This window comes from Solea senegalensis, linkage group LG20 (genome assembly GCF_019176455.1).
Source record: "Solea senegalensis isolate Sse05_10M linkage group LG20, IFAPA_SoseM_1, whole genome shotgun sequence".
Taxonomy (NCBI): Eukaryota; Metazoa; Chordata; class Actinopteri; order Pleuronectiformes; family Soleidae; genus Solea; species Solea senegalensis.
In genome coordinates this window covers 15,513,046-15,532,796 of record NC_058039.1, presented here as the reverse complement: position 1 = coordinate 15,532,796, position 19,751 = coordinate 15,513,046, and the positions used below count along the sequence as shown (strand labels likewise).

Here is a 19,751-nt window from a genome sequence, read left to right as displayed (position 1 = left end):
AGCTTTTCCATTCTAAAAAGGTCTACAGGTGGAACAAGCTGGGACTTTGTTGGCATCTGCAGGAGGTCCTGCCGGCAGCTTTTACGACTGATTCAGCACGTTGAATCAGCACTGCTCTCCATCCATGACAGGGATCACTGTGATTGGCTGCTCAGCTCCAGCCAAAGACGGGAAGAGAGAGAGAGCAAATGACGAAGCAAGCAAACACCTGACAGCAAGAGGTCACGTCAGTTTACAGAGTGATTTCAAGCTCTTCTGGTGAAGCATAGAGGAAATAGATCATACACAACACCTTATATGGACATCCTGGGTGTGAGTTTATAGGTGACATCTTCAGGCTCTAAAAAATGTGTTGTTTTTGTCTTCTTATGTGTTGAGGAGACAAAGTTGTGATTCATTTTATATCTCATATTGTCCTTTTCCTCCACGACAACAACTTAAAATGAATCACAGTGGTTGGATTATGTAAACAGTTATAGGTTACAGTGAATAAAGAATAAAGAATTGATTGTAATTAATGATACTCATAAATGCTGTAAGTGCCGGTGATAGTTCATGAGGTGTGTGTGTTTTCTCCAGGATGTAACAATAAATCTAGTCATAACCATAAACAAGCCCCGGGACACAACACTGTTTTGTAATTTGTATTTCACTGCGATGACGAAAATGCCTTCATCTTTTCTATCAAAATACTTCAATGTCGTGTATTTTTAGGTATTTTCAAACGTCTTTGAAACGACGTGATGACATCATAAGAACACAAAATTATGAGTTGATTCAATGACGCATTTATCTCAAGGATGGAGCGACTTCGTTCTTGACGGTGTGTCACATATTATGGTCTAATTACGTTACATTAATTTGTTAGAAATGTCTCCAAATAAGGTTGCACATGGAAACAATATTGACAGTCATTCTCCCTTTTTGCTTAGACAGATTTTTAGTACAGTATCTTATTTTCATACATTTATTCGTTGGGTATTTGGTTTTTTATTTCAAAATACATTATAATATAGTTTTGCCCTATTCTCTCGGACTTGATTGAGGACAAACGCAACTGGAGCGCGACACTAGGGTTTCCCACACCTTGGTTGACATCAAATTCAAAAACTTTCCCAGCACTTTCCAGGACCAATTAGCTCAAATTTAAGGACTGAATGCACCGACACAGCTTAAGATGGGAGGGCAACTTGTAAGAGCCGCTTCGCCCCATGATGGCGTCCACTTTTATTGATTTACAGCAACGCTCTGCGTCAGAGATCTTGGAATTTTCATCACGTCGTCATTTGCTCTCTCTTTGCTTAATGTAACTCGCTCATTGTCCTGCACGGAATCTCACATAAACGATAGAGAGACGACAGTGGACAGTGTCCACAACACCACTATTAATTATGACACCACGTTTGTCCGTACATCAAACAGTAGGTGGCGTTGTAACAAAACCCGGGAGACAGTTACCTAAATATCAACTTAACTTCTTTTTATCCAAGCACTTTCAATGGCACATGTCTATTAAGGGCAATTTCCCAAATTCACAAACTTTCAAGGATTTCAAGGACCCGTGCAAATGTCCCCTGCTGCTGTACAAGTTGGACAGTTATAGTCTCTGTAACGTCTTAGTCTTGTGGGTCCGTCCAAAATGTGCCAAACATCATTCTGAATCAAAGATAAATCCACTGAATATTCTTATATTCTTATAATCCTCACACTGTTGCTGCTGAAAACAATGACCCTTCAACTCCAACGTGCCGCCGCTGTCATATTTATAGAAATGAAAGCACACGAGCACGACTCAGACCAAAATATGGGCCGAGAAGAAGCGATAAAAACACCCGGGAGGCGAGAGGAAAGAAAAGAGGGGACATTTGCATAACAGCAACACATTACACAGCGAGTGTTTCTCAGCGAGCCGTGACTCATCGCATTTACAGTGCTGCAAATCAAAGCAGGCATCGTGACGAACAGTGTGATCCAGCAGCTCTGCCTCACCTTATCCAGAGCCTCCCGCTCCAAAAGGTCCTGCACTGCCAGTAACTTGATGCTGCAGGCAAAAAGAAAAAGGAAACAGAGTTTAAATTAGGACTGTACGTGATATTAAACAGCAGCAAAATATAATGTGTTGTTTTTTTGGAGAAATGTGGGATAATTCTTTTGAGACGATATGAAGGTAAAATGCTTGAAATTGACAATATACTGAAGGTTCCATTTTTTATATACAATAAAAACCATCAGCACAGAATTTAAAAAAAATATATCATGACTTTTTTAAGCTGGGCTAACTAACTTGACTTAATTTGAGCTATTGGCGAGATAATTTAGGTGTGAGGATGTTTTATTTATGAGTTCATGAATTATTTACACCGTTTCTTCACATTCAAACCAGTTTATTCAGTCAATGGCATCATGAATATCGAGTCAAACATGATTAAACAGAAGGAGGAGATGTATATTCTTCAGTTTGATGTATATCAATGATGATCAATGTCCCCCATTTTTCCTTTCACCCCAACCCGTCTAGGCAGATGGCCGCACAGCTTAACATTGAATTGAATTTTACTTTGCAATTCTGTGAAATATCGTCATAAATATTGTAACTGCGTTTTTGTGACAGAATATTGTGATGTGATTTTAAGCTAATTTCCAACACAGTTAAACTTTTTTTGTTACATGACCCTCATTGGCCCACAGGGTAGATTGAGTTTGAGACCCCTGGAGGAAATAGTACAAATAAGAGGACATTTCGTTCCCATAAACTTCCTGATTCTTCGAATTAACATGCAAAACAGTTGTCACAACAACTTTACTGCCAATTGTCACCTTAGTACGAGCAACCTTAACATCAGAGACATCAGTTTTACCGACAGTAAACATGCAATATTTAAGCAAACAGACACTGTTGACACACTGTGTCTGTTTCACACCAGACTGGTTTCTCAGAGTCACAAACAACATCAGGCAAAGTCAGTGTTTTTTTTTTCTGTTGTTTTTTTTCAAACCAACAGAGCGAGCGAAGAGGAAAAACCTGACCAACTCCTGCCGAGAGAGTTTGGACCGCTGTCCTGAGCTGCACCGCGAAGGACAGCGGATTTACGACCCAATAAACATTTATCTGTTTAGTTTTCAAATGATTTTCCAGACCAACAGTCAGCACAATAAAAAAGCAATGAAGTTCTGAGAGCCAACTGGCTCTGAGGAGGAGCTGCGACACAGAAGAGGAGAGGAGAGGAGAGGAGAGGAGAGGAGAGGAGAGGAGAAGAGAGGAGAGGAGAGGAGAGGAGATTGAGACCAGGCCAAAAAAACAAAACACTTTATTTTACTTTTTTGTACTTTTCTAATCAAGTATTTGAGTTTGGTTTCCATTAAAATATACTATGTTATTATTATTATTACTCCCCTCATCTTTATGTCACATACATACATACAATCTAATTTTCCAGTTTGGGATTGATAAAGTACTACTATTCTACTCCATTCTAAAGTTAAACTTCATTTAAAGTTCCACTAGTCTTGCGGCTCACACTTATGGCCATGAATAAGAGCCTTGCTTCATTTCCACATCCTTGTTTTCTTTGACTACCGAGTTGCACATGGTTGTGCACGTTTCCATGGTTACCGTCTTCTTCGTTGTCTCTTCTGACAACAAAGAAACTGGGAGGAGAATTTCCATCACGTGGACCCTAGTGGAACACGTCCTTCCAGCCTTCATGACTTTAATATTATAGTACTTTTGGATTTGGTTAATCTGGGAAAAATGTCATTATCCTCCCTTTGAAGTGTGCACCCTGTAAATAATCTCAGTTTTTGCGAGCTAGTAAGCTCTCACACTTACGCCCAGACACACTATGTTCACATGTGACCATGCAAGACAAGAGGAGTGGGGCAAAACTGTGGGGCTGAGGGGTCGAAGTGGGATGATAGCCATAATCTCAGGGTTTACAGTTAATCCTGGGAATGATCTTCAGACGCTCAGCTGCAGCTGCTTGTCGAGTACATTTTAATTTCAAGGGTGACTTAAGAATAAAATAAATGTCATAAATGAGAGTGGGTTGTGAGTTACACACACACTGCGACACACACACACACACACACACACGTCCTCAGCTCAGGCTGCAGTAGCAGATGATGATAAACGGATCGACTGTGGTGCAACACAGCGAAATAAAGCTGCTGCCAACACTTGAACCTCATTCACCTCTAACCCACTAATCTGAAATCAGCCACACATTGTATAACAGTCTTTTCTTTTCTGCTGCTGCTGCTGCTGCTGCTGCTGCTGCTCATTACAGTATTACATGAGCACCACAGTAACTCACGTTCACTTCACTGAGTGCAGTCAGTCGCTCCACTCGGGCTTAGTGTCAGCAGCATCATGTGCAGCGTGAGTGAGTTACAACACAAAGTCCTTGACAACGTTGTACAGTTCACACTGAGAACATTAATAGGATAGAAAATCCTAAAACTGTAAAGTTAACTTTAGTTTTAGGCTGCTTTTTTTTTTTTACCATTACTATGTTAAAAACATATATACAGAGACTATAATATTGTCTTACATCCTTTTTTACAGCACAACTTATAGGCAACCTTTTTTTCATTTTCCCCAAGTATATGAACACACCTGAGGGAAAAAAAGTACTCAAAATGTTGAAAATTGGATTGAATTTGTGAAATTTGGGGATAAAGTCACAGTTCAAAGTTCGCTTTGGCTCGTTTTTATCAATAAAAATAAAAGAAAAACAGTCTATTTTGTGACTTCCGCGCAATAAATGCCACTCCTGTTGTTGTTTTTCAAATATGCGATGTTAAATTAATCATGATTTTTGATTCAACAATAAATAAGAAGATGGAAAAACCTATTTTGTAAAGCCTGAAGATAATCGATAATCGAGCTGGACGGTTTTGAATAAATATCTAATCATAAACTGCGGTTATTGTGATTGTTGTCATTCACTGGTCATTTTTTTACATTATTGTTCTAATTTTTTTTTGTTTTCAACAGTCAGGAGTGAGGATGACACCATTGACACATGGTGAAAACCATATATTTATACACACACGGTGACAGAATGTTGTGGAACAGAGACAAAAAAATCCACCTGAACCTCAAACGGTTACTAAAAGATACGCAGTTTGTGTTTCTCTGTACGTGACTTGCAACTGTCTCCATGGTTACGGCTCGCAGACACATGCACAGTGAACACAGATATGAAATATGCTGCTAAAACACATTCACAGGCCATGGACCAGATCGTGATCTGAACCGGATTATGGTCTGGAAAGGTTGATCCATAATGATGATTGTTAATAAGACTCTAGAGTCCCTGGCTGCTGTTTTGGTGTCATGATTCAGTCAGAATCAGAATGTTTTGTGTATGTTGACACCAGATTATCCAGACACAATACTGTATACACACTAACCCAGGCTGTACAGCCACCTGCCAACCGGAACAGAAACTCTTTACTAAACAATAAAACACAGGAATCAATAATCCTTGCTGTGTGTGGGTGTTTTTTATTATTTATTACTTTCTGCTCCACTCAGCTGAACACAGTGTCCTGTACTCAGCACTGAGATCACAGGCTGTGACTCCGCGAGTCCACACATTCTGCTTCCAGTGACACAGACGACAGCCGTCCGACTGTCCTGCACTGCAGGTGCGATCAGTCGCGCGGACACACACCGAGCACGTCAAGACGACGTCAAGTCCAATCCTTTGACTTCAAATCATTTGACACAAACACATCAAATGTGTCGCCGGATCTGTCTTTTTCAATCTCAGAATTATCTCCCGACTCTGGCCGTCACACACTCATTCATGCATTCATGCAGTGGAGCTCCAACATGCTCTGAACTCTGCTGCCAGCGTTCTCACTTGGACCAAACACATCCCACCCCATGCTCCCCGTTAACCCTTAGAGCACAGAGCATTTTGGCTGCTTTTTTTCTATTAAAATGTACCGAGGCTATAAGAATGTGCCCTATAGACTGTCTTATATCCTTTTTTTTTCAGCACAATCTATAGGCAAGCTGATAAAAAAATGTGTTTCATTTTCATTTTCACCAACTATATAAACACACATGAGTAAAAAGCACTCAAAATGTTTAAAATCGGACTGAATTTACAAAATTTGGAAATAAGTCACAGTTTTAAAGTTCGTTTGGCTCGGTTTTATGAACAAAAATGAAAAGGAAAACTGTGACTTCAGCAAAATTATCGCTACTTTATGTCACTACTTTTATGTGATATAAAATGAATCATAACTTTGACTCACATAAGCATTTTTTAAAAGCCTGAATATGTGACCTAAGCACGTGAGCACTAAGGGTTGCAGCTCAGCAGGGCTTTCAGTGTCACAGCTCCAACCCTTTGGAACTCATTCCCTCTGGAACTATTTACCAACTCTGGAGTTTTTTTGTTTGTGTTTACTTGTGGTTTTGTTCGGGTCTGGCTTTTTTCCCTTGCACAGTGACCTTGGGTTATGAGAAAGGCGCTATAGAAATCAAAGTTATTAGTGTTATTATTATTTTACATTCAGTGACAGCTGTCATGGGCCACACGGCGTTGTAGTGGTTAGCACTCTCGCCTTGCAGCAAGAAGACCCGGTTGGAACAAGGGCCTTTCTGCATGGAGTTTGCATGTTCTCCCCGTGTGTGCGTGGGTTCTCTCCGGGTTCTCCAGGTTCTCCGGCTTCCACCCACAGTCCAAAAACATGCAATGTGGGGATTAGGTAAATTGGACACTAAATTGAGGGCGTACCCTGCCTATCGCCCGATGTAGCAGAGATTGGCACAGCAGCCCCCGCGACCCTCTGGTGGAGGATAAAGCGGTAGATGATGACTGACTGACAGCTGTCACCGATGTCAGCCTCAACAACGGATAATGTTTACACGTGCAAAATGTCTTCCTTCCCAAAAAGATGCATCCCGGTTGTAATTTCCGATTTAGGATAGCAAGTTTACACTTTCACATATGCACAGAACAAATCCGGTTTCCGGTACACATTGGGTCACACAGTCCTCATGCTTTCACAGGGATTCACGCTGAGCTGAGCTGAGCTGAGCTGAGCTGAGCTGTTCAGCCGTGTCATGACACAGCGGAGACTGTCAGGCCTTCAGGAGGTCACAGCAGTGATAATACACACACACACACACATACTGAAGAAGAAAAATGACAATAAACCTAGTACACACACAGAGACAGAGAGTCTGTTATGACCTCAAGGCTAATCTGTTAGTGTCGCCGTGACAACATAAACTATGGTCAGTGTCTGACTGATGTCTGCGCTGCAGACGAAGACACTGTGTGTGTGTGTGTGTGTGTGTGTGCGAGAACTTAGTTTGACAGGCTGAGGCAAGAGCTGAGAGAACACACACGGTCACGTAATGACATGTGACACAGCGGCGAAAGCAGAGACGACCTTCAACGCGAACAAAGACTCCGAAGACTTTTCTGCAGCTGAAAGAGGAAAAGCCCCGAGGCTACAGATAGTTTTCACACCACCACATGGGTACACACACACACACACACACACACAGTGATAATAAATGTGTCTCCAGTTTGAACTTCAGCTGCACAAAATGTGTACCTCTCCTGGCCTCTACTTCCTAATCCTGCTGTTAAATGACCATAAATCAGTCAGTTTAAAGATTTAAATACAGATTACAGATACAGATTACAGCTGTTCCACTGCACTGTAACGAGTTGTGACGCTGTGTCAAGTGCTAATATGTCATAATAAATATTGGCAAAGGGTTTCATTTTAAAATGTAAGCAAATGCTATATTTTACCCAATGTTATACACACGTGTGTGAACAGGGAGAACAACACTGTCCAACAGCATTTGAGGTAAACACGTAAACTTGATTTGATTGGCTAGCGCCTAAATTGGGGGGACGGGAAAACATGAATTTATGGGAATTAACAGGAATAAACGGGAAATTCTCAAAACTGAAGGTTGGGAACTTACATATATTGTTGTTTAATATTATATTATATTATATTATATCATATTATATTATATTATATTATATTATGTTATATTATATTATATTATGTTATATTATATTATATTATATTATATTATATTATATTATATTATATTATATTATATTATGTTATATTATATTATATTATATTATATTATATTATAGTCAAGTGACCAAGTGTAAGCTCCTTAAAAAATGTTGCATGCTTCATGAAAAGTGTTGCTGGAAAATATCAACACAAATCTGATTCCGTAAATTCTCCTCGCACTCCGGTGCTTTTAAATAAATGTACCTTTGTTAAAGTCCTGCTGATTAAAAGGCAGTTTGTATTATTGACCGAGCAGCAGCAGCAGCAGCAGCAACATCCTGAATCCTGAACCAGCCCACTGTAACAAGCTGCACCAACAGCCTGCGTCAGCTCGGGCACGGAGCCTCGTCCTCATGACCTCAGTACCCTGCTGCCCCCGCTGCAACCCCACCTCAGCCCCACTATCATCACTCACTGTGTAAATATTCAGCAGCTGTCTGATAATGTGGTTATGTCAGCGTGTGATGGGATTAAAGGTCTGTGTGCTGCTAAACTGTGTGTGAGCCTGAAAGTGTGAGATGCATAATCCGTGTGCGTGTGTGTGTGTGTGTGTGTGTGCATCATCTCCACTGCCGGACTGAGCTCAGCAGCAAATGGACAGGAACATTTCATAGATGTGACCCACGTTTGTCCTTCGAGTGTGGCGTCAAGTCGTCAACGACTGAAAGCGCTCGACGTCCTTTCACAGCTGGCAAGGTTTCAGGTCCTGCACCGGATTTTTAACTAGTCAAAAATAAATATGAAATAAATTTGGGTTATATTTGGGTAGTTGGTTTTTTTGTTATCTGTTACATCATCAGTGGAAACACAAACTACCAGTGAAAATGGCAAAAGGAAAACTGAGAACATGCAGTGAGTTGGTGTGGATTTGGGTGTTTCTTCATGTTGTTGTTGCTGCTGCTGCTGCTGCTGCTGCTGCTGCTGCTGCTGCTGCTGCTTCTGTTGTGTTTATGAGCTTTGGCTCAACTTAACTGGTGTAAAAAACAGACTTGTTTCACTGACAAACTCCCAAGTTTCCAAATGGAACTAGAGCCCCGTACGGGAACCATGTTGGTACATCCTGGTGTGAATAGAGTGTAAACCTCAGCCAGGGCAGCTCACTTTCCCACAGTGTCAATATCTCAGATTATCTTCAGTAGTGAGCTGTGGGCGACTGGACTTGCTTGAGTTGAGTTGAAGACTCTCATCCAAGAGGCTTCTTCAGTTCTGACTAACCAGTGGGAAGAAGCAGGTGTCATACCGGTCTAGAGAGTCGTTAAGTTGAATGATGCAGCTTGTTCACCCCTCCCAGTTTCAGGTTGTTGGTTTCGCCTGAGACAAGGTGTGAACACGTTGTTAGGAGGTCACCTGAGAGGCAGAGTCTACTATTGTGTGGGCGTTGGACTTGTTGATTCTTTTTGGAAGAGAGCTCAGGACAGCTGATAGTCCACCTCCTCTGTTGAGTGATGGTTTCTCCCAGTTACCATAGATGGCTTCCTTCTCTCCTCTTTCAAACCATCTGTCTGTGAACCTTCTCATCTTCCCACTCGTTAGTCAGAGATGAAGACGCCTCTTGGATGAGAGGTGAAACGTCTTCAACCTGGACCTGGACGACTGAGAACCTTCACCTACAACATCTCATTCCTGCGTCCAAATGACCAAGCAAAATCTAACCAACTGATTATATTTGTCTTTAAGCCAATAACACATGTCCACAGAATCCTTCCATCAAAATTTGTCCTTTACGAGCAAACGTGGACAAAATCAGAACGTGCTTCTTCATTGTAGGTTTGTGAGAAGCATAAATCAAGACTTAAAGGACATGTTTGGATTTTCTGGGGACGTACAGACAGACATTGCTTTTGTGATTCACTGATCGTATTTGGTACTAAGTGTAAGAGCTCTGACTTTTTATTTAAAGTCTGTCTCGCAACATGATTTTGAGGATTTTTCAACATCAATGTGTGTTTTCACACACGTTTTCATCTTCATCAAGTGATTGAAGTGTCTCTGAATTTGGATACTGCTCTTAATCTGCCATTTAATCTTTCAGCCCTCGTAGGTTATGGCCCAAGGGAAGAATTATTAGAAGTTGGTGATGATCTTGGTTACAGATGACCAATTATGTGTATCAACACTGTGGGAAACTGACATTTATTTAATTATTACTATTATTAATATTGATTCCATTGTGTAAGTGACTCTCTGTTGTTTCTGCTCAGTGGTGTCAAATACTGACAGACAGACTCTTTTACACAGTGCTCGTTTAGAGTGGTGTGATTACTGTAAGCAAATGAGATCATGGTTAATAAGTAGCAGGCAGTGACACAAAAGACAGAAGCTTTGTCTGGACTTGTTCTCCTCAGTTAGAGTTTAACAAAAAAGAAAAAAAATTAACCAAGGCCGAGGTGAGATCAATACCAGGTAACGTCGTCGCTCTGTGTTTAAATACACAGTCAGAGTCACGTGCGGATGCGAATGCTTAACAAATGACGCGAAACTGAAATGTTAAAAATGATGGACAAACTGGACATTGGTGCTACATATTATCATTTGTGAGGCACGACCGAAAAACCGGCAGCACTGATTACGTCAGTACGTCACACAAAAAAAAAAACCTGAACTACCGCTTTAATTACCCGAGACCTTCCCAGCTGCACCTTCCTCGCCTGAGCCGACGCAAACACTATCCACGGTCCTATGATTTCACTGCGATGTTGTCTGAACAGACTTTTGCAGATATTTGCATTCTCACACTCTCGGGCCCTGCAGACAATTTCAGGAACATGTTCAGACTTCAGCTGTGGTCTGAGAAACTAACTCCAAAAAACTAACTCCACTCGTGCTTCACAGCTTTTCACGGGCTCTTCTCACCACTCACTGCTGATAGAAATAAACCTGAGCTGCACTGAAATCATCATTAATTCAAGCTTCGATGGTTTCTTTATTATCCCCCCCGAGAGGCACTTTGTTTCAGAGCCAGCGGCGAAACACACGGACATCGACAAAACAACGCAACACCATAAAAAAATACTGCAACATGTCGTAGATCCCAGTAACAATCACGACGAGTCATTTAAAAGGCTGATGACAGCAGAGATAAATGACTTTTTTAATTGTTTTTTGATCCCTGATCAGGCATGACAGTCTGGGCCTTCTTCAAGGACCTGACCTCCTGCAGGTCCACTTCCTCCTCCACATGAGGGCCGCGAGGCTGCTGGTGCCAATCCCAGCTGACGTAGGGCTAAATGTGGGGTAGGAGAGGTCGCTAGTCCATCGCAGGCCAAACATATAGAGGCAAAACAACCAGGATCGTGAACCCTGGGTCTTTTCGCTGCAATACAAGACTGCACTAACCACTGCACCACCATGTGACCCTCACATGATTTTAGTTTTTTTGCAAATTAAGTTTTCTGAGCAGCAGAATCTTTGCGTTTCAGTCATTTTCCAGCCTGCCCGTCTGCCTCCGTCCTGTGTGCAGCGAGGTCGCGTCGCCAGGTGACACAAGATCTAAACACTAAGGGTGTGAATCGCCAGAGACATCGCGATACGATATCATCACGATATTTAACTCACAATATGATATAATAGTAGTAATAATAGTTTGCGAAATCATATGTTGTGATACTCACACAACAGCTTAGGTGAGAGGGAGGTTATTATATGGTGAAAAACAGATACTTAGTGTCTCAAAAGTGATATAATATTGTGATATTTTGCTGTATCAAACGGTTTAAAACTCATTTGATGACAGTTTGAATTTAATTGTTTGTACTTAAAGGTTACGTACTACAGCTTTAAATTCCAGCATCACCACATTCAGTGATAACTAATGTCAACATCAGATTTCTTAAGATGTTTTATTTAAACATCTTTTTTATATTTTCAACTGTAACTAAAAGGACTGAAGATTGTCCATTATCTGCAGACTGGCTGCACTTTTCACCCATATGTGACATATGTCTCTGCACAGCAGATAAGGAGAGGACAAGCAGCTCATCTGGGCTTGTTTCAGAATCCTGGTCGTCTTCTGTCTGACTCTTCATCCGTGTATATGTTTATATAAGACGCCGCAGCGCTGATGTGAGTCATGTACGCAAATAAAATGTGACGTGTTTGTTTAAAGCAAAAAAAAACAACGTATGAGCCTCTAATGAAGCTCTTGTGTCATAAAATTATGAGACCAGAGGGCGACAGACAGAGAGGACAGACGACACGTCGAATGACTTATGAGTGAGAATATTATTAGAATGAAATGCTCTGTGTGAATTCAGCCATTCACAGACTCACACACGTACGGCTGAGTTTGAACTCTCGACAAAAGTAATGACGAACAGGCAGCAGGAGACCTGATTAGACAGTGCAGAGATTAACAAGACAACGTCTGTCAGATATGAGGCTTTACTGACAATAGTGAGGAAACAACAGGCCGGATTATTATCTGGTAATGTCGACATGTTCCACGTCTGCTGAGAGTTCTTGTTTAGGTCACATGTTTAGGTCTGTGGTTAGTCGAAGAGGAGAAAAACTAAAAACTACTCCACCTCCGTAGGTGGCGCCATATCTCTCTATAATCTAGTGCGTATTGACCTTTATGTCACAGAAAAACAAACAAACAAACTCGCAAACGGCGAGATAGAACGGTGAGATGGATCGCACTGTGGTTCTGTATGTTTCATACCTGCTCTACAAAGACGCCGCCGCCATATATGATTTCCAGCAACAGTTTAGAAATCTCCTCCTCCCACTTCCGGGTCAAAGACCGCGGAGGAAGTTTTGGTGCATGCGCAGAAAGCCAAGTCTGACTCCAGTCCGACTAATCGCATGCACACAGGAGTAATCGGACTATGAATCATCAGCATTATCCAGGTACTGTATGTAGTGACGAGCAAAGCAGTTGTATTCGATGTAACTGAATCATTAGAATCAGTTCATTAAAAAGATTATTACAGTACTTCCTGTATGACCGGATTTTGGCTAAATACACCAGACTTCTCTGATAAATATAGACATTTTGGACATTTCCTTTGCTAAATGTTGGAGATTATTACGTACTGTTTTCAGGATTTATTTTTTTTTGTCTTTTCTGTCTTTTTCTGTCTCTTTCTATTATTACAGCCAGTAGTTTTTCTTCTTTAAGAGGTGGAGAGCAACTGTACACAGTAAATTAGCTCTGCAACTCACTGAACATTCAGCCAGACATTTTCCTCATGAATCATGAGACGGGCCTCTAATAAGGACTGAAGTGTGCACTAGAGACTCGAGACCCTATCACAGTGCAGGAGTCTTTTTTTGAGCTACAGTTTGGCATTGTTCGGTTTGATTCTTGTGTCGGATGTCGCGCTCACAACTCTTCCAGTGTCCGGCAGTCTGTTGACGTTACATTTTAGTATCAGCTCAGCTCGCTTGGAATCTCGCCAGAGCAGGTACTAAAAAAAACCACCAGGTACTACCGCTAATGGAAAAGCAAAAAAGAACGAGTAGAGTCAGTGTAAGAAAACCAAATTATTGTCTTAGTCTGACTAAAATCAGACTGTGAGTAGAGAAGCTACAGAGGCCAGTAATCTGCCAGAATGCTAATGTGATCTGTCAGAAACATAACTGATTTCTTGAAGTGACGAAATAAAACTTGGACACGCTCCTTCCTGACCAGTTCTGAGAAAAACTACAGCTTCACTTTCAGCAGGAACTCTCTTCACTGCGTGTTACTACCATGTCAGCGAGGTCAGAGGTCGACTACAGACACAACGCTGTTTCACCACCACATCGTGACTCAACGTCACATGGTGGTGGTGGAAACGTGAAAATAAAAGCAACCTCGAGTAACCCTCTCTTTTAAAGGTTAATTCAGCATGTTCAGGTCATGGAGGCTTCCTGCTGCCATCAGTGACATTTACACCAGTTTCCTGCAACATGATGGACCTCACCCACCTTCACCTTCAAGAAGAAGACCAACAAGAGCCGACTGCACAGGCGTTAGCTGCATAAACCTAAGTCTGTCACGAACAGCAACTCTATTTTTGTTCTGTCCAAACTGATGTAAGCAGCACTGAGTTTGTGTTACACTGTCTCGGACTTGGTTACTGCTTCCCTGTTTAAGGACACATGCGGTGTACATTAGGGGGTTCCCAATCCCCGGGTCAGGGACCAGTACAGGGCCATATTTGCCTAGATCAAGGGTCTGCAACCTTTTTGTCCCTTCTCCACCCAAATAAAATTAATCTGAAGCTGCAAAAAAAACCTATTTGACCCTTAAAATGAAGATAATATCATGTGTATATGTTTTTTTTATACATATATATAGTTAAAGAAATACAGTTTGTCGTATTTATGAAATTTAAGAGCAACAAAAATAAAATAAAATGCCGCTGTTTCATTGCTTATACCCAATCTCTAATAAAGTGTATCCAAAGATGGAGAGGACTCCAGATGTGTACTTCTTCATGTACACAATACTTCATTTTTGTGTCAGGAATGGCTTTTCTGCAAGCTTTTTGTAATATCACATTTGATGTAGACATTACAAATATCAAAAAGGGTGAAAAGCATGTAAATAAAATAAAAATAAACAAATTTTTTCCTTCAAAGAAATATCCACAGCAGTATGGACATTAAAAACATGTCTCTCCTGTGTCTCATATAACTATTAATGCGTCATGACCGCATTGTTTCTATAAGACTGGGATAGTTATGCTTTAAATTATGCTTTAACTATGCTTTATATAACTTAAAACGACATTAGTCATAGATAACTACCATCTCTGTAGCACCACTGGTGATTTTGTCATATGATAACGTTTGTCCGTTCCTTGTAAACAAACACTACACTACAAACTATCATGTGATTCCCGGGGGCAGACTTTTCATCAGTGCAGCCAACGCTTCCTCTCAGACAAGTGAGGTGCTGTCAGCTCACGTCCACACACACACACATCCATATTAATCCTGCTGGTGGAGGATGACGGTGGTGGTGGTAGTGGTGGCTCTTTCACTTCCCCAGTGTCCAGCGTGTGAGGCTGACACAATGGCTTTGTTATTACAAACATCAGCAGGTTTGGGAGGCTGCGGACAGGCTCAGCACACTGTGCTGTTTAACCTTTGCTTAACTGGAGTTCATTGAACTCTAAAAACCCTTTGTTTGTGTCTGGAGGAAAGCCAGGAAGTGTGTCAACTCAGCCTGGATCTTGTGATTGCGCACACAAGCCGAGCCCAATCTGTGCAAACACGCCAAATCTCCTCCACGGCCGCATCCTCCTCCACAACAACGATGCCTGCGCTCTTGGCATTGGTGGCGCTGCTGAACGCAGGAAGTGGACGGCATGAGTGAAGGAAATGGTGGAGATTATTTATTTGAGCATGAGTGGGGTTTGGTAGGAGAGGCAGAAATGGGAGAAAATCTGTGGTGATGCCAAATGTAATCTGACATTCATGTGGATACGTCATCTTCTACGCCAGGTTCGAGGTGGAGCTTTAAGGCACGTTTCCACTATAGGGTTTAATAACAGGAACGAGGAACTTTTCCAGGAACTATGTTTTTCTACAGCAGGAACTAGGAACTACGTGAAAATGTCTGGCCATCTTTTTCGCCTCACAAGGTCGTACTTTCAGATAGTTCAGGAACCATAGAGCTGGATCTTACAGTTTTCAAAGCAATGGTTGCGTTGTCATTTAAAGCTGAAAACCAAACCATTTCATTTCAGCACCTTTTAGTTCGCTTAATGTAAAGTACACGGCCTACATACACCTGTAATAGTGCTTCTAACAGTGCTTCAGCTCATGATGACTTTCTGACAACTGAACAGCAGGATTATCTTGGAGAGATTGACCAGCCGCACAGAGGTTTCTTCACGTAAGAGTTGTCCAAACACTACTCATTTGATTGCGCCACCAGTCACGATCTTTGAAAAGCTCTTTGTGACACGACGCAGACGGGGAAAGAACACAAAAAAGCACCACAAAAACATGTGACGAACCCAAACTGGAGAAGAACACCAACCCGGCCGAGACATAACGGTATGTAGCTTTGTAGCTTTTTGTTATGGAGAGATTTTCCAGGAGCACAGAGGTTTCTTCATACGAGACCAATAGTGCAAACACTATTTATCTCACTGAGCCACCAAACACGACGTTGGACAGCTCTTTGTGACACAACGCAGATGCCGAAAGAACATGAAAGCAGTGTTTAGAAACCCAAAATGGAGAGGAACTCCAACCGGGCCAAGAGAAAATGGGCAATTTGGGTATGACAATTCTGAAACAGCTTGAACACTGAACAGTCCCCCACACAACTAACCTCTTACCATCTCATTAACTCAAAGAAAACAGTGCTCAAACCTAAAATAAAGCCACCTTTGCCCTGGAGGAATATAATCACAAAGATGGAAGGAGATAACGACTCATGTAGCAACTTCAATTTGCAAAGAAATGTTCCAAATGTACAACGTCAGAAGAAAACAGGAGTAGGTAAATACAGATACCATTATCTGGATAGGAGTTTGGTTATGTCACACTACTGCTTCCACCACCTTTCTATTATTACAGCCAGTAGTTTTTCTTCTTTAAGAGGTGGAGAGCAACTGTACACAGTAAATTAGCTCTGCAACTCACTGAACATTCAGCCAGACATTTTCCTCATGAATCATGAGACGGGCCTCTGATAAGGACTAAAGTGTGCACTAGAGACTCGAGACCCTATCACAGTGCAGGAGTCTTGAGAGGTCAACGCACTGAAGTTTAAGATGTTTTTGTAAACCGCCATCAACCCGAGCCATTTGTTTCATTTCACAGGCGGAGAGAGTTTCAGACAGAACAACCTGTACTGACCTCGCCCTCCTGAGCAGGTCAGGGCTCAAACACCAGCCGGACGAGCAGGATACTCTAAATCTCCAACTGCACAAACCTGGCCGAAGGTAACCTCGTCCCAACAGAGACGCACGGAGAACCTCCCGTCACACCCCTGCATACGAACCGTGTGTTATGATGAACAAAGAACACAGTGAGGGCACGTGAAGCCGTCACGAGAACAGATAAAGTAAACATCTTGTGTGACAGTTGAGGAACTTGTTATGAAGTAATGTTAATCAGTGGAACACTGCTCTCCAAGTTTATGATGTAAGAAAATATTGATGCACTAAATAAATCGCAATTCTTTCAAGTACTATTATCAATATGCTGCATTTTATCCTCCAGCCACTAGTTGGCAGCAGACTTTCAGCCTTTTGACTCCGCCTCCTCCTTCTAATCTTATTTGTACTGTTTATTGTTAATGCATGTAACAGTGTTATTTTTCTTTAAAAATATGTTTTTAGGGGAAAATATCGCAATATTTAGCTTTGTTTACAGTATCACGATATTCAGATTTTGGAATGATCATGAACAGAGAAAAGTGTTCATAATACACATTGACTTGACCATGCAGTCAGCACGCCAACGTACAGTCCTGGTTATTTATTTATTTTTAAATGTCATAACGCAATGTTATATCAATTTAATATATAAAAGAAATATAGAAATATATTTATTGTTAGATATTGCAGAGATACAGATATTGTTTAGCTTGTTATTCAGTTTTATTTTATATTTGAAAATTGCACATTTAGTGCTTCCAATAGAATATGAAAGTGCAAATTCATACCAGGTCACTTTTTGTGATTTTACTGCTCTCTAATGATAAAAAAATTAAATAAAAAAAAGATGGCTGAGATGGTGGGAGGAGGGGCCCGCAAATCAAAATCAGCTTAAGGCCCTACAAAGGCTTGGGCCGGCCCTGTAACTAAAGCTATAAGACAATTACTTGTTGTTAAAGAATTTAACAAATGTAATGTTTTACGAAAACATGGATCAAACAACACAAAAACATTACTTTTGTTTATAAAAAAATGTAAAATTTAACAAAAATGTTAAATATTTTAGGGAACAAATGAGGAATATTAAATATAGTAAATCACTAGGACTGTAGTTCATTCACGATTATCCCGATAACTGAAATTCACCACAATTTAGTGTGAGATTTCTATAGTGTATTGTGATAACACAACTATTTTCATCAACTATTTTGATCATCGATTAATCGGTTTGAGTTTCTCTTGATTTTTCAGCTTCACATTTTCTGATATTATAGTCCATTCATGGCGAAAATAATCGCCAGATTAACCGATAATGAAAAATGATCGTTAGTATGGTCTGTACTCACTCGTTCTCCAGCAGGGTCATGCACAGGACCTCTTTGACCCCGGGATTGTTGGCCTTGTCACAGGAGCAGCTCTGCAGGCTCCAGGTCGCCATGCGCACCACGGGCTTCCCGTCCCGCAGCCCGGGCGGAGGCTCCACGCTGGGCCGCACAGACATGATCTGGGTCGGTCCCCCGGGCGGAAGGTCCAGGTCGTCGCTCCTGTAGCTGAACGAAGTGGGGCTCGGGTGGGACTTGGTGGTGCAGGTGAGTCCTCCGTTGGTGTTGGTGGACGGCGCTCTGGACCGCTCCACGAACACCTGGAAGCGGATCTTGTCCAGCAGGGAGCTGTTGATGTGGTTGACCCTCACCAGGTCCTCGATGCTCTTGAACGGGCCGTTCTCCACGCGGTACGCCACGACGTTCTTGGCGATCTTCTCCGTGACGCCGCGGATGCTCATGAGCTGCGCCGCGGTGGCGCTGTTGATGTTGATGCCGGTGCCGCAGCCTTGGTGGTCCGGGTCTTTGCGCAGGGAGGACGGCGAGTGCTGAGACGAGCTGGTCCTGCTGGAGACGCAGATCTCCAGCTTGATCGCCTCCAGTTTGGTGGCGCCGATGCCGCTCACCAGAGCCAGGTCCTCAACCTTCTTATAGCCGCCGATACAGTCCCGGTACTCCACGATGTTCTGCGCGACAGTGCGGTTGACTCCCGGCAGAGTCATGAGCTCCTCCTCGGTGGCGGTGTTGATGTTGAGTCGCTCCTGGTTCACCAGGATGTGGCTGAAGTTGCACGCGGCGCTGAATTTGCGCTTCCCGCAGCCGAAGTCCGTGGGGTCTTTGGGGATAGAGCGGTGGCATCCGAGACTGCCACCCATGACTGCGGCGCGTCACCGGGGCTCAAACCGGGAAGGAGGACGGAGCAGCACGGAAGAGACAGAGACAGAGAGAGAGAGAGGGAGAGGGAGAGAGAGGACAGGCAACCGGAGGACAGAGAGAGAACTCTGTCTCTGAAAACACATCACACACGGTGTTACACACACACACTCACAGTCAATGCAGCAGTGTCAGAGCCGCAGAGACACGCTGCGTGGAGACGCACACGCGCGCACACACACACACACACACACAAACAGGCTCTGAAGAGTCACTGCTGAAGTCTCTCTCTCTGGTAGATAAGAGACACACACACATTCACAGTCGCGCGCTCCCACTGGAAACTTTGACCTACAACACACTGCTGTGTTTCTGTCCACAGGTCGGCCAACAACACACACACACACACTTGGACTGCACCATCTTCGATTAATCGTTTAAAAGTAGGTGAAACGATTTCCGATTTTTCACTATTTTCTGCACTTTGATGTTGCATTTATTTGAATGTATAGAGTAATAAAAGCTTTTAAATAAAAATATTGTATTTGTGTTTTGTACACATTTGTTTTTATTCTATTTTTATTTTTTATTTAGTTTGTTTTCTACTTTTTTATTGTGTATACATTTTTGTACATATTTTGGTTCTGCAAGTGTGTCT

The 19,751-nt window shown here is 42.1% G+C and overlaps 1 protein-coding gene across 1 annotated transcript in view; it reads right to left on the bottom strand.

The window, feature by feature from the left end:
• Positions 1-19,198, bottom strand: part of eepd1 (endonuclease/exonuclease/phosphatase family domain containing 1) — a 29,295-nt gene extending 10,097 nt beyond the window's left edge. The window contains exons 1-2 of the mRNA XM_044052006.1: positions 18,245-19,198; positions 1,990-2,041 (exon numbers count right to left, since the gene is read on the bottom strand). Coding sequence (XP_043907941.1) covers positions 1,990-2,041; positions 18,245-19,095 — 903 coding nt within the window. The 5' untranslated portion in view covers positions 19,096-19,198. The remainder of the gene's footprint in view (positions 1-1,989; positions 2,042-18,244) is intronic.
• Positions 19,199-19,751: the final 553 nt, after the last annotated feature.